Source organism: Podarcis gaigeae (assembly GCF_964106915.1).
Source record: "Podarcis gaigeae genome assembly, chromosome: Z".
NCBI classification, from domain to species: Eukaryota; Metazoa; Chordata; class Lepidosauria; order Squamata; family Lacertidae; genus Podarcis; species Podarcis gaigeae.
In genome coordinates this window covers 13,199,320-13,214,418 of record NC_139691.1, presented here as the reverse complement: position 1 = coordinate 13,214,418, position 15,099 = coordinate 13,199,320, and the positions used below count along the sequence as shown (strand labels likewise).

The 15,099-nt window shown below is 45.6% G+C and overlaps 1 protein-coding gene across 3 annotated transcripts in view; it reads left to right on the top strand.

Annotated features, from left to right (window-relative positions):
• NSMF (NMDA receptor synaptonuclear signaling and neuronal migration factor) overlaps window positions 1–14,348 on the top strand; it is a 55,866-nt gene extending 41,518 nt beyond the window's left edge. For 2 of the 3 annotated variants that reach the window (XM_083721206.1, XM_083721204.1), the window contains 5 exons: window positions 405–475; window positions 2,503–2,582; window positions 4,826–4,928; window positions 5,730–5,805; window positions 6,140–14,348. In XM_083721206.1, the coding sequence (XP_083577332.1) occupies window positions 405–475; window positions 2,503–2,582; window positions 4,826–4,928; window positions 5,730–5,805; window positions 6,140–6,237 (428 nt within the window). In that variant the 3' untranslated portion in view covers window positions 6,238–14,348. The remainder of the gene's footprint in view (window positions 1–404; window positions 476–2,502; window positions 2,583–4,825; window positions 4,929–5,729; window positions 5,806–6,139) is intronic. The other variant, XM_083721205.1, reaches the window with a different exon arrangement.
• The last annotated feature ends 751 nt before the right edge of the window (window positions 14,349–15,099 follow it).

The window sequence follows — 15,099 nt, the reverse complement described above, 5'->3', positions numbered from 1 at the left end:
TGTATTTAAAAGAGAACTGGACAGATTCATGGAGAAGAAGGCTATCAGTGGCCATTAGCCATGATGGCTTTGCTTTGCCTCCACTGCCAGAGGCAGCAATTATTCAAAATACCTGTTGCTGGAACTCAGGAGGGTAGAATGCTGCTCTTGTGCTCAGGTCCTGCTTTTGGGCTTCCCAGTGGGGCATCTGGTTGGCCGCTGTGGGAACAGGAAGCTGGACTAGATGGGCCATTGGCCTGATCAAGTAGGACTGCCCTTAAGTTCTTATGGACCAGCCCTTTGATTCCACCATGATGGTGATATCTGCACCTTGGTCAAAGCCTTTCCCCGCATGCTGTACATGTCTCATATACCCTTCTCTTCCCTCCCTGCCATCCCACCTGCCCCTTCCCTTTCTTCCATAGAGGAAATTGAGAAGAAGCTGAACATCTACCGGAAGGGCTGCAAAATCTGGAAGATGCTGATTTTTTGTCAGGTATATAAATGCCCCCTGGTAGTTCCTTTCTTTCCCAAATCTTGGATTCACTTACCACTGCCTCCTTCACATCTTTCCCCCAGCCCTTCCCCCTAATGGCTTGTTCTCAAGAAGCTGGACTAAAGAAGTTCTTTCAGCCCGAGGGCCAGATTTCCTTCTGGGCAGCCTTCTGAGGGCCACATGACAGTGGTAGGCTGGGCCAGTAGCAAATGTGGGCGGAGCAATGAATCACAATTTTGCCTTTGTACAGTAGGCTAGTTTTCTACAAAGACTAACACACACACACACACACACACTCCTTTCTGTCCTCCATCAGGGCAGGCAAAAGGCATGAACAGAGTTCAAGGACACATTGCAGCCAGGCAAACACACTCAGAGGAGGGGGCAGTGAGGGGTGTGGCCTGGAGAGAGTTCTGAGGGCCAGATGGGGCAGGTGGAGGGCTGCATTCATCCCCCTGGGCTTGAGGTCCCCCATCCCATCATAAACTCCTCTCTCTGCTTCACCCTCCCAATTTTTGAGAGATGCTAAACTGCACAGCACCATCTTCCAGGTCTGTTCCCTCCCCTTGGCAACCACCAACAGCAGATTTTTTTCCTGGAGTCTCCATTTTTGTTGGTGCTGATTCGTGAAGGAGGTTGGAAAGTCTGTACTTAACCCCCACCGGGCTGCCACCTCCAAAGGCCTAGAAAATGTGTCATGTTTCTTAAGCACTCTGGCTTAATCAGGACCAGCTATTCTCATTATTATCTTCTAAATGTCAACACCCTTGTTTGTGTGTTGCCTGGTCCACCTCCTTATCCTTTTTCAATTGTACGTTGTTGAAATTTCCAAAACAAAGCAGAGTACACAAAGGGCCTGGAGTTTTCACATTTCCACCCCATCAGACACACGCCCAATACCTGTGGGCGTTCTCTTGTTCAGCAATACCTTCTTCTCTGGGCATATTTGGAGTTTTATTGGTCCGCATTCACACTGTACATTTAAAGCACAAGGATGCCACTTTGAACAGTCATGACTTTCCACAAAGGATTCTGGGAGCTAGAGTTAATTAAGTGTGCTGAGTTAGGAGACCCCTTGCTTCCCTCACAGAGCTTCTGTTCCTGAAGTGGTTTTACAATCAGCCCCTCTTCCTGGGGAATGTCAACTTTTCCACTGAATTTTTTTGCAATATAGAGATCAGTTAAAGTGTAATCAGTGAAGGCTGTAACATGGGGTAAGCTTTCAAGTAAGTGAACCCTGCTGAACTCAAGCGGGGCTTGTTTCTGCGTAAACATTAGCAGGATTTCAGTGTTAAATCACTGGAAAGCAAGGCTGTTAAGAATGATAGTTGACTAATTGTATGGTTTTTTTAATTGATTAATTTGCATGTTCAAACAAAAGTTCTAAAGCAACAGACACACTTCCTTTGCCTTTTGATGATGCAAGCAGCAGCTTAGTAGAGGTGTTTTCTCTTATGTGAGAGAGCAGGGGAAGCCTCTTCTAAGACCGCATTTGCACCATGCCGTTAAAGCTCTTTGATACCACTTCCAACTGTCATCACTCTCCCCCCCCCCCCGAAAGAATTTTGGGAGCCCTAGTTTGTCCAGGGTGCTGGGAGTTGTTAGGAAACTCCAGTTTCCCTCACAGAGCTACAATTTCCAGAGTGGTTTAACAATCAGTGCTTCCCAGAGAACTCTGGAAATCACAGCTCTGTGAAGAGAACAGGGGGTCTCCTATTCAGTTTTTAGTAGGGGGGGGGTAGGATTTGTCCTTTGTAATCCACTGAAAGATGAACACTTTTAATAATTAATGGTTCTTTTATTTATTTATTTATTTGATGCATGTTAAGTTTTCATTACGTATGTTTTTATAATGGTAGCTCACTTTGAGATGTTTTTGTTGTAAGCAGCAAATAAATGTAATGAATAATAAGTGCCTCCCGTTAGGTGAAGCTGGCCAAATAATAAAGGAAAAGCAGTAACTGCAATAGCTCTACTGCAGCACGCACAGGCTGTTTCTCCAGACTCTGCCTTTTCCCCCCCTGCAGGGCGGTCCAGGCCACTTGTACCTTCTGAAGAATAAAGTTGCCACCTTTGCAAAAGTGGAGAAGGAGGAAGACATGATCTAGTGAGTGAGAGGATCCTGGACTTTTTGCTTGTTTCTCATTTGGGAGCCACAGCTATGTGTATCCTGCATGTATGGAACTTTGGACTAAAGTTTCAACATCTCAGCATTCACTGTGAACTATACTGAGGCCAGCTGGTATAGGGCAGTATATAAATTCTAATAATAACAACAATATAGTTTCCAGTTCTTAGGACTGCAGAAAATTGCCTGTCCATTTTGGCTGTCCGAAATCTCTACATGTGCATAGCACTTGTGCAAGGTTTTGCATAGAATTTGGAATCTGAAGAAGCTTCCAGATTGTTGTTGATTGGGAGAAAGCAAGCTTTCATGACCTCCAATAGAACTCTCCCCTCCTGAGTAGCAAAATAGAATTGTAGAGCTGGAAGGGAATCCAAGGATCACCTAGAACAACCTGCTGCAGCGCATGAAACAGCATAAAATAAATAAGCAAATACATTCATGTTTGTGGGATTTATGTATGGATTGCTGCATTCACATCTTTCTGGTGCAAAATCTGGGATGTGTTGCCCCAGAATCAATCAGCCTTGGCTGACTGTCTTACATGGTTTTTGTCCTACCCTTCAAACACATTTATTTATTTAAAATCATTCTACCCCACTCTTCTCCATAGAAGATGATCCCAGAGCGAGCTACAGATTGATTGCCCATAAAATAAAACTCATTGCCAATAAAAATACATAGCCAACCAAGAAACACCAAGTAACACATCAATACTAAAATCATAACAGCACGACTGAGCAAACCTCAAAGCAGCAAGCATAGAGGCCAGTGAATCACTCACAGGCCCAAGTGAATAATTAAGCCTTTATTTATTGGTGCTGAAAGAGCAGGCACCAATCAGTTCTGGGAGGGGAGCACTTGGGAGACAACAGTAGCTCAGTGAGCTTTGTAGAGGTTTGCTTAGCCAGTGGTGGAGCTTCATGCTCCTTCACCAGGGGCAGAGAGCAGGTGGGGGCATGGTTGGCTGCCCACAGGGGTGTGGTGCGCATCCTGGGGGTGTGGCACCCAGTGGGGGGGCAGCCATGATGGCACCCCACCAGGATCATGATGCCGGGGGCGGTACTTCCCCCCTGCTCCCCTCTTAGCTTGGGCTTAGCTTGACAATCTAATCACTGCACCACACTACCTCTCTGTTATACGCCAAAGCTTGACGTTACCTGGGGGTTGGGGTACGGGAAGGTTAGCATCAATCTCTGCTGCTTGGGGCTGTTGGGAGTTGTAGTCCAAAGTGCCTGGAGGATGCCAGCTGGCCAAAGGCTGGTGCAACTAGTAGCTAAAGACTTCAGCAGACCAAGCACCAGTGAATGATCTGCAAAAGTGGACATGGGAGGGAAACAACTGTTTGCATTCAGAGGTGAAACAGTGGGTTAAAACAGGGTTCCCAAATTCCACTGGGTGGGCAGTGGACTTACTAAGAGGCAAGGGGTTGGAAGGGCAATGCTGATGGTGAAAATGACAATCAAAGTTTGAAAAGCTGGTGTCACTGGATCAAGTTCATCAATTTTGTTGAGTTAATTAAACTAGATAGTTTTCATTGGATTTTGAATAAACGTGCAATTAATTGCTGCTGTTTAGGATTTTTTTTTTGTTATTATCTTCCTGAGTGGGTTGTGAATCACTGGGATAAGGGATGGGTGGGGAAACGTTTTTGATCCAGTGAGCCAGATATTGATATACTGCCACCCCAGCAGACCAGCTTTGACCACTCAGCTGTTGATCATCTGACATCACTCTGGTGCCAGATGGGTGGTCCTTTGCACCTGTCAATAGAGTTGACCCACTGGGGGAGGCTGGGGAAATACCACACATAGTGGGACTGACCTCCCCACCATTCCTGCTTTGCATGAACATTATTGAAAGAGGGACCACATATAACTGTCCCAAACCAACATAAGTACAAATCATTGTGAACACACCATAAAAAAGGAGGGCTCCCAAAACAGACTGCCCACACATGTTTTTGGTCAGAGAATTGTCCAGTCCTCTGCAATGCAGGAATCTCAGCTAAACCTCCAAGGAAGGAAAGTCCACAACCTCCCAAGGAAGGTTTCAGTCTGTTTTGTGTTGGTGGTGGGTGTCTCTGAGTCCAGGCATGGTGGGGGCAAGTTCCATTCGCCTGCACTTCACGCATTAGGCAACCAGCCAGCCAGGAAAGGTCATGTGGCAATTGACAGGACCCCTCTGTGATTAACGGGTTCTTCCATCTTCTCCCCCCCCCCCAGTTTCTGGAAGCGGCTGGGCCACCTGATGAGCAAGCTGAACCCAGAGCCAAATGTCATTCACATAATGGGGTGCTACGTGCTTGGGAACCACAACGGAGAGAAGGTGAGGCCTGCTGCCTTGTTCCCCAGAGTGGCTCCAGGTGGCTCCAGCGCAGCGTTGGGGAACCTGTTTCAACCTCTGAAGGCCATGTTTCACTGTGAGAAACCCACAAGCCAGTGGTGGGCGGAACCCAAGGAAAAAGTGGGTGGGGCAATGGATGTGATTTGTACCTCTGCACAGTAAGCCACATCCCAGCTATGCAAATCAGTTACTACATGTGCACACACATGCACACCCCCTATTCCATCCTCCCTTCAAAGCAAGCAAGAAGCATGACGATAAGTAAACAACAGTTTACATCCCAGATAGGCAAAAGTTTCCATGGAGCGTGCAGGCCAGTGGGGAGTGGGCATGTCCAGGGAGAGTTCCAAGAGCCAGACAGAGAGCCCTAGAGGGCTGCTCTAGCAGTTCTGGTCCAGCTCTGTCCTCTGTGCTGTTCTTTTCTGGAGATAACTTCTCAAAGTCTTCCTGTCTCTGATATCACAGTAGTGAAACATACTGGGTAGTGGGGAAGAGCCATGGCTCAAATGCAGAGCATCTGCTTTGCATGCAGAAGGTCCTAGGTTCAATCTCCAATGGCATCTTTTGGTAGTGCTAGGAAACGCCTTAAACCCTGCTGACAGTCAGTGTAGACCCTTCTGGGCTAGATGGGCTGGTGGCCTGGCTTAGTATAAGGCAGATTCCTGTGCTCCACCAGCCATGGGCCCTGGCAAGAAGCTGTGCAATTGGCAGCTGCCCAAGGCTGCCAACTGCAAAGTGACCCTGGCCAGAAATCAGTGATTGTGAAGCTCCTTTGCCTTTCAGCTGTTCCAAAATCTGAAGAATCTGATGAACCCCTGTCGGGTTACTTTTGAATCTCCTCTCGAACTCTCTGCTCAAGGTAGGTTGCTCTGTTGCTTGGTTTGGGGGCTGGATCCAGAGTCCTCTGAGAAGGGGGGCTTATCGTTGAACTTTTCTGGGAATTGTAGCTCATTGAAGACAAATAGGGAATCTCCCTAACAGTTCTCAGCACCTTTAACAAACTACAGTTCCCAGGATTCTTTGGGGGAAAACCATAACTGTTTAAAGTGGCATAGCAGAGCTACAAATGTTTAGTTTGCAGATAGGGCCATTAAATGTGGACTCCAAGGGGTTACACCAACATAGTTTCCATAGACGTTGACCTAACCTTGCTATGTAGTGTTGACTCGGCCCTCTCTGTGTTGTGTTTTCAGGGAAGCAAATGATCGAGACTTACTTCGATTTCCGCCTTTACCGCCTCTGGAAGACCCGCCAGCACTCCAAGCTTTTGGATTACGATGACATCTTGTGAGCCAAGCGAGCGGTGGCTGAGAGTGGGTTGGTTTTATTGGAGTCCCAAGTGTCGTGCAGAGGGAAAGAGAGAGACCTTTTCGCAGGCACAGGGGAGGCCTTAGGCACCCCGTCTGGGGTGGTAGTTTGTGCTGCAGAGCAAAACAGGAGTGTTGTCGGAACGTCAGGAGACTTGGAGCGTGCAGCCTGCTTACCTGGAGTGCAGTGTCTGATGGAGGGAGCGCTGTTGGAACAGGACAGGATAGGAATATCCTCATGGAACTGAGCTGATTTTTTGATCACGAAGGGCCAAACTCCATTGCAGGTCCTTTTTAAACAGACATTCCAAGCTCAGGTTTTCTTAACTACAAAAACTCAACTGATCATCTTTTATTCCCTCGCCCCCTTCTTCTTGTGCTACCAGAATGGGGGAAGCATCGCCTGTGTGCAATGCCTTGTGGTTTCATGTGCGGATGTTGCCTCTTCTTTCACAGGCAAAGGAACACCATGCTCAACCCTGCGTGCTTTTGAGATGTGAGGTCCGAAATGGTCCAAAATGGATTAAAGGAAGTTCAGGCTTTAAAATCTTGTCCATTTTAATAGGATATATATACATATATATGTATATGTGTTTGTGTGTGTGTGTATACACACACATGCACGCACACACTTTTTTATATGAATAGAGGGAATATTTAATTAGCTAATGCTGTAAACACACATCAGTAACTAATAGATGAGATATTTTTGGTCTGCTTGAAAATATATTTGAAATAGGAATATATCTTCTGTAGACATATATATATATATATGTAATCACCAGCAGGATGGTTTTCTCACACGCTTTTTTCCTGCAGACCTGCATGTCTGCTGTTACTTGGTTTCCAGGTTAGCTGTGGAGGGACACTTTTCAACTGTGGGCTCTCTTAAGAGGGTCAAGGTGTCCTTTCAAGCAAATTTCTGATTTGCAGCTTGGCAAAATGTTCTTTTGCCAGCCGTTTTTTTTTTTCCTTTAGATATACAACAACATGGCCAAGAAGGATCTTGGTCTGTTTCCGCAAGTAGATATATTGCAAACTAGAAATGAATAGCCATCTTTCGAAAGACTCTCTCTTGCTGCACTTAACCTAGTTGTTTGGGTTTTTTCTCTCTCTGAAAGATGGCTGCTGTATAAGGAATCGGGGAAATGTCTGCTAGAACAGCTTAGTTACAGAGCGAATGTCATCTGCTTGTGTATGGTTCAGAATTTCAACATAGGGATATGGTGTCCCTTTCTCCCCCCCCCCCTTCTTTTGCACAGAGAAGGGAATTTGCTGGTAGCAAACTGGCTCTTACCACATACTGGGCTTGTCTATTATCTGTGATTGATCGTAGTTTGGATGATCCAGACCTGTGCTTATTTACCTTTTGGAAGAAGTGCTGTGACATAGCTACGTTTTAGGTTTTTTGTGGTCCTCCTACCTGTTCAGGTGATATGAATACCTGAGGAACCTGCACTTTGTGACAAAGGTGTAGTCTCCCTGGTTATTTTGGGTGCAATTTCCTGGTCTTTCTTCTTTCCATGAAGTGAAGTACTTTGGAAGCACTCAGCTGGCCTCCCCTATTTTTCTTAGTTTCTAAGAAGATTGTGAAGTGAAAACAAGTATATATGCACTATAAATCTTTCTTGTGGTAAAATGAAAACCCCACTTTAACAAGTCCACCACCCCATGTTCTCCATTGTTGTGAGGGTCTCCATGCACCCTTGCTATCTGTACCATTGCCAGGGCAGATGACGGAACCGCAACCCTCATTGTCTGCCCATATTAATGCTACAAAAGCTGTTCTGAGAAGCGGCGTTAACGAGAGCATCCCAGGTAGCAAGAGAGTGATGCTGTAAAATCCACACTGTTCAAATGGCAATGGGTGTTTTAGATTTTGGGATTTTCCTGTGTCAATCATAAAGAAATTTTTTAATATGTTTCTTTTAAAAAAAAAACCTGAAGGGGTTTTTTTTTGTTTTTGTTTTTGTAAATCTGTACAGCAACTGTATTCTACAACCTGTCATTTTATCTGTCAATAGCAATCCTTCGTTGAGAACCACACACAGGAGAACATAAATTTCAATATTGCGCTGGGGGGGAAAGATCCAAGTGGGGGAATTTGTGGATATGTGTGTGTGTGTGTGTGCGCGCGCGCCCCCCCCAAAAAAACCTAATCATGAAAAGATCTGAAGCTGAAGCGGAAAAGTAGTTGGAAATAACTATTCAAGAACAAAAGTTCGACAGTTTAGGAAAAACATTAACTCAAGACTGTTTAACCCACACAGTTGGCTCATTGCTGTTTGTTATGCAAAGCAGGGGACAAGGCTTTGATTCTATTTTTTGCTTTTCACAGACACTGTTGAGCAAATACTTAATTAAGCAAAGGACTATTTTTTCTTTAAAAGGGGTGAGGGGGTGGGGAGTGGGAAAGTTTTACCATCTTAGCTGTGCCACTAGGGGGCAACCAAACACTTCTTCCCTAGCACAAAGCTTCTGCGTAGAGGTGAGGGTAGTGGCAGCAGTTTGGTGGGATGGGGACCGCTTCATACATGATGCTTTTCACACACAGGAAATCTCAGCGTGAGAGAAAGCTGAGTGCAGAACCTGCGTTGTGCTGTATGTCGCAGATCAGGCAGCCAGCATGGCATCTGCCTGGTCCATAAACTTTTTTTGGCACAAGGAAATCACACTTAAAGAACTGCATCACAGGGGAACAGAATAAAGGTCTGTCAGATCCAGTAATCAGTCTCCCAGCAACCACCCCTTGAATGACCCTGTAGAGAAGCTCGTAAGCAGGCTGTACAATGGAGGTGGCAGCCACTGCAACTTCACCTCTAGTATCCAAATATCTATGGTAGACTGCTTGCAAACATGGAGGCTCTGTTTTTAGTCCTCATGGCTGATAACCACTGATAGACTTGGCCTCCATAAATCTGTCTAGGTCAGGGTGGTCCACGTGGGCTGCAAGGGCACTTTGACACAGAACTCACAGGCCACACACACTGCCCTTGTCATACAGAGCGGTGAGGAGGCCAAAATTTGACACACACACACCCCTTAGCATTTTCACTGCCTTCCCAAATATGGCTAACTGGGGGTCCTAGAGCTGGGAAAGCACTTACTAGGCTTTGGGAAGGAGGCAGGAGAACTCTAGTACCCTGTCAGAGTAGTCATACTTCCTACCCAAAGCCAGGTGGGCTTTGGGAAGGCAGCAGAGGACTGGCGGGGGGGGGGGGCATCGAATGTTGCCATTTGCCACCCAGAAAGGCAGACCACACATTGGATCCTGGTCCAGCAGCGGAACAAGCCAATCAGGGGCGGGACGAGCTGGGGCAGGACACTCCATGGGGCTTCAGAGGAGTCGGGGGGGGGGAGGCAGCGGGCGGACCGTTTGGGGCAGAGTGGAGCCTGCGGGCACCCAAGCCACTGCGTCACTCCCAGGAGAGATGTGTGGCTTAGGCGCACTGCAGACCCCACGGTGAGTACTGCCCAGTATTTTGTCACCCCCCTCTGGTGATACCCGGGGCAGCCTGCCCCCACTGCAGCCCCGTTCCTTTGCCCCTGCCCTGGTCTAGTTCCTTTTAAAAAAATTAAGCCCTGCCTTCTAGCTGTTTCCAGCTTCATGTGACAGTTGTATGTTCTGATTTCCCAGATCTTAATGTAGGGGAGAGTTGTGAGCATGTAACAGTCCTTAGAGATGCCTGCTCTCTCTCTCTCTCTCTCTCTCTCTCTCTCTCTCTCTGTGTGTGTGTGTGTGTGTGTGTCTTGTAGAGTTATGCCATTGGGTCTCGTCAGAACCAATGCTTTTCTTTGAGAACCACCCAGGAGAGGGATGCATTGATATCCCTCCCTGAGTACCTTGTTCTATCCATGAACCTCTACTCTTATTTGCGGTAAGAAAGTGTTTCCTTAAGTTGTAACCAGATCTACCTCCCTGTAGTTCAAAGACATCGGCTCATCATTTTCTTGGAGGATGTGGTGAACAGACACTCCTCATTTCGGCCAGTCTCTTACATAGCCCTACTTTTAAGACTTGTCCCTTCAAACGTGCTCACACACTTCAAGCTTTCCATGATCCAGTTTGCCTTCTAAAAAGATCCTTTTGCAATCTTTCGGTCAGCATATCCTTCCTGAAGTCTATGAATTTGGGGCCAAATTCAGTATTCCTCTCCCCAAAAATTCTTCCTACTGGCACTCTTTTTTTAGCCCTCCTTTTTGCCACTGCACACTGGAAGCCTTTTGTTAAAAAGGATGGGAGCAGGGTTCTAGCCCTCGAGGATGGGATGATGAGGCTGCAACTTCTCAGGCAGTGCTCAGTGATAACTAGAACTGGTGGTAGAGGTGGTTTTTCAGGCCGTGTGGCCTCATTGCATAGCTTTTGTTCCCCTTTGTGTGCAGTGAAAACAGAATGCTGTAAAATACAAACACGGAGAAACAGTACATCATCCACGTGGTTTGCAAAATTCAGCTTTCCTTGAGCAGAATACAATGTCACCTCTTTGCAGAACTGATTTTTATTTAATGAATGTAAAGTTCAAAAACAAGTCTATTGATTGATGGTGTGAGAAGCCACAACAGCACCATTTAAACACTCCCATGTTTACAGGACTATTTGCCATGAACCCTGAATTGAAAATAGCAAGCGGCCTTATGCTGTGTCAGACCATAGATCCATCCAGCTCAGTATTGTCTATGCCAGTCTTTCTCAACCTTGGGTCCCCAGAGGCTGTTGGACTACAACTTCCATCTTCACTGGCCCTGTTAACTAAGGATGGTGGGAGTTGTAGTCCAACAACTTCTGGGGACCTCAGGTTGAAAAAAGCTATACTGACTGGCAGTGGCTCTCTAGGGTTTCAGACAGAGTCTTTCCCAGCTCTATCTTGGAGATGCTGGAGATTGAATTTGGAACCTTTTGCATGCAAGGCAGATGGTCTAGGACTGAGCTACCACCCTTTCCCAAAAGCATGGTCCTGCCCATGCATCTTTTTCAGATGCACCACTGCCTGATCTATGATCCCTTTCAGTACTTGTTACTCATTTAAATATAATCTTTACAGAACATAAAATGCCTGCAAATCTTCAATCATTTGATGCAAAGAACTAATTCTTTTTGCTTTAGAATAAATACTTAGTGCCCCACACTATGCATTTGAATATTTCATGAAAGACATTCCCTTTAGTGAAAAGAGAAGCAAGGCAAATCAGACGGTCTCTGAGAAGTCAGGTCTTTATCTGCCTCCTTCCACTTTGCACAATAAAGTGGCATTGGTGTACTTCCTTGTGCAGGGAATGCTATGGAAATATGAGAGCTCATATAAGGAGAAGCTGTTACTAGGTAGGGTACTTTCCTATTTTAAAAGTCATGCTTTCTCTTGTGATGCAGTTTCAGCACCATCACCCCGCATGACATGAATCTGGTACAGCCACCATAATTCTTGTGGGTTTTTAGTACCAGCAGTGGTCAGTTTGGAGCACCATGTGGACATAGGGCTGATGGGGATACCTCCTGTCATCTTCTGGGAGGACTTTGGTAAATCTACAGTAGCCCCATTCACTGCAGTGCTCCTGGGCTTTCTCTGAAATTCCCTTTTAGCAAGGCAAAACAAAATTTTACCTTGCACAACTGCCTCTTAATGCAAACCAAGCAAAATCAGAATGTTCTGGGAAAGAGATTGGTGTCCAACCATTGCTTCCCACTTCTTTGCTCCTGCAAAATATATACATATAAGTAACACCCCAGCCTAAGTCAGACCACTGGTCTGCCTAATTCTGAATGCCCTCAGTTTCCCAAGTTTCTCATGCAGAGAAGTCTTTCCTAGTTCTACTTCTGAAAATGCCAGAAACTGAATTTGGGATCTTCAGCATGGGAAGGTGTTTTCCTCACTGAGCTATAACAAATTACCATTCAATACAGTCAACTGCATTCTTCCCAATGCCCCATTGTGTTTCTGCGCTTCAGTTCTGGAAGTCCCCAAGCAGAAGGTGGCCTCAATGTGGACACAATTCTGTTTGGACACCATGTACCTCAGTTTTTGAGCTTCTGGCATGGAAAAATTGTGTACAGCAAGGAGTGCACTGCATTCTAAAGCCATGAACCTCTGAATTATGTCCCAAACCTAATCCTTTTTAAAAAAAAAATCAAATGAAATAACTGATTAGCTGACATGGTGGCATTTTATCCTCACTTCATTGCTCATTACAATTGGCAATTTGTACTGTTCACTGAAGACCAGGACTGTACTGGGGTTGCATTAGAACTTACCTATTCCAGTATACAGCAATAACACATCAGGTGGGTCTCCTGTGACAATAACCCCATTCTTTCTGGCCCTTGGTCTTCTCCAAGGAAGTCCATTTTGTGAGCGCCATGCCATGTCTTACCATCTTGATCTCCAGGATCATTCTCTCTGTTGAGCATAAATGGCATCCTGGCTCCAATGTAGCTATGAGCCTCAAGCATTGGACAGGGGAAATATTATATTTGGCCAGATTCCTAGACTTTTGGATGGGCATGTGCCAAATTCTGTGGTTACTGTTAGCTTGTTTTGCAGCCTTGCCATTTTTTTGGTGCAAAAAGGGATGATTGGGTTGGTCTGAGCATCTATAGTGCTCTCCACAGTGGGCTTTAGAATGGGCCTGGGATAGAAAAAAGATGCTATATGTCAAGGGCATTTCACCAATATGACAGTTAGCTAAATGTCTTCACAATGTCCCAATTTGGAGGGTAACTAGAAAGTTGGATTGATGCAAACTAGTGGCACTGATAGACATGGTCTTATCACGAAGGACACTGTGTGGTGAATAGATTCCGTTTTTGTTTTTGTTTTTGTTTTTCACAAACAAGTGGATAGTATTACCTGTCCTGCATAATCTGAAGGAGATATTTGTTGACTGGGGGAGGCATACAGAAGACATTCAGTGTGGTGTAGTGCTCAACACTGCAGGTAATGACCAGGGAGTCCCTCATTCAAATTCTCACTTGGCTATGAAACTTATTGAATAACCTTGGGCCAGTCACTATATCTCAGCCTAACCTACCTCACAGGGTTGTTGTGAGGATAAAATTGTGTGTTTAAGGGCAGAAGAACCTTGGGTGCTGCTCTGAGTTTTGTTTTTAGAAAGGGCCATATAAAAATGTAACATAAATACAGAAGAGGAAAGCAAGCTCTAGCTTCTTGTCTCTAATTCCCCCAGTGAGAGAGATATTTGGAACATCACAGATGAAGCTCCTGAAACTGGAATGCTTTTGAGTGCTGGAACTGGGCTGCTTTTTAGTTTTCTGTTATGCTTTTGGTAAAAGACACAGGCTGTGATACATTTAAAGGACAGAGAACGAACTCTGCATTTAGGAATTGCTATTTTCAACACATCTGCTTCCATTGCAGAAGAAACTTGCCTCCTCTGCAGTGGGAGATGCTAAAACAGAAGTGCAAGGGTAGACAACAGGGTGCCCTCCTTTTCTTGTTTGACCACAACACCCATCAGTCCCTCCCATCATGGCCTGTGGTCAGGATGGTGAGAGCTGCCTCCCATAGCATTATGTGCAGTTCTCTCTGTAGCAGCCGCCGACCTCAGGAGTATAGGGTGAGGTATGTGAGCATAAGAATTATCTTGTTGGTTCCCACCAAGGCCAATGGGTTGTATCCAATGTAGCGCTGAATTAAAATCACTTAGCAGTATACTTGTCTCTGCTACTGAAATGTTTTGCACCAGTGTAACATAGTTGTGCAAGAGGCGTAAGTAGGTTGCTCACCTCTCCACTACAGCCTTGGCGCTAGCAGGCAGCGAATGTTGGATACAACTGGAGCTTTGCTTTCAGTCCCTGGCTCCATCTGATTTATCACTGTTGGGAAGAAGAGGCTGGGACCCTGGTGTGATCCAGCAACACAGTTCTTAGTTTCTAAACCTCCTTCATTGTCCTTAAGTAGTTTTAAGGCTGGCCTTGTTGGTTCATCACCGTGCAGGTGGTATTTCGCCTCCCGCCTCTTCAAGCTGGGCTTCTCATCTCCTGTCTCACTCACCTGTATTCAATTATCATTTCCGAAATAAATGAAAGTTTATAGGTTTTCAGATGTGATTTAATAAAAAGAACCTTTGGGGATGACTGACATTTGGTGTCCTTTGTTCTTTTCACTACACACACCTTGTTTGCTATGCACCTTGCTTATCAAACACCCTCTGCATTGTCCCCATTATGCAGGAATTTAGGAGACTCATGTTTTCATTATACGGAACACAATTTACTTATTTGGAACATACAGAGTCAGTGTAGTGGTAAGAATGTTAGACTGGGACCTGGAAGACCAGGGTTCAGATTCCCCACTGGGTGACCATGAGCCAATCCCTGTCTCTCAGCCTAACCTACCCCACAGGGTTGTTGTGAGGATAAAATGGGAAGGAGGAGAACCCTAGGTAACAACTTGAGCCCTTTGAAGAAAAAGTGGGCTATAAGCATTAGATTTTAATGAAAAAGCTATGTTGGTCAACTTTTCAATCTGTTAAAGCAACTCACAGGAGGATAGTATGATGATATAATTTGCAAGTGCGGACCTATGTTTTGGTTTTGTTGAGAGCAAAGCATCTTCAAGTCCACGTTGAAGCATCTTTCTGGGCATTATGTGTTTCCAGGATCCAAACTGGTTCTGCCTACCTGAGCATGCTATTGGGTGTTTCTAGACAGGAGGGCTTCCTGTTTGGCCTGGGACTTTGCAGGCACAGCAATAGTCTTCCTGGCAAGGGTAACCAACATGGTCCCTCCAAAATTGTTGGACTCCAGCTGCCATCAGTCCCAGCTGACCAATGGTGAGGAATGATGAGTCATCCAGCAACAGCAGGAGGCCATTATATTAGCGACCCCTTCT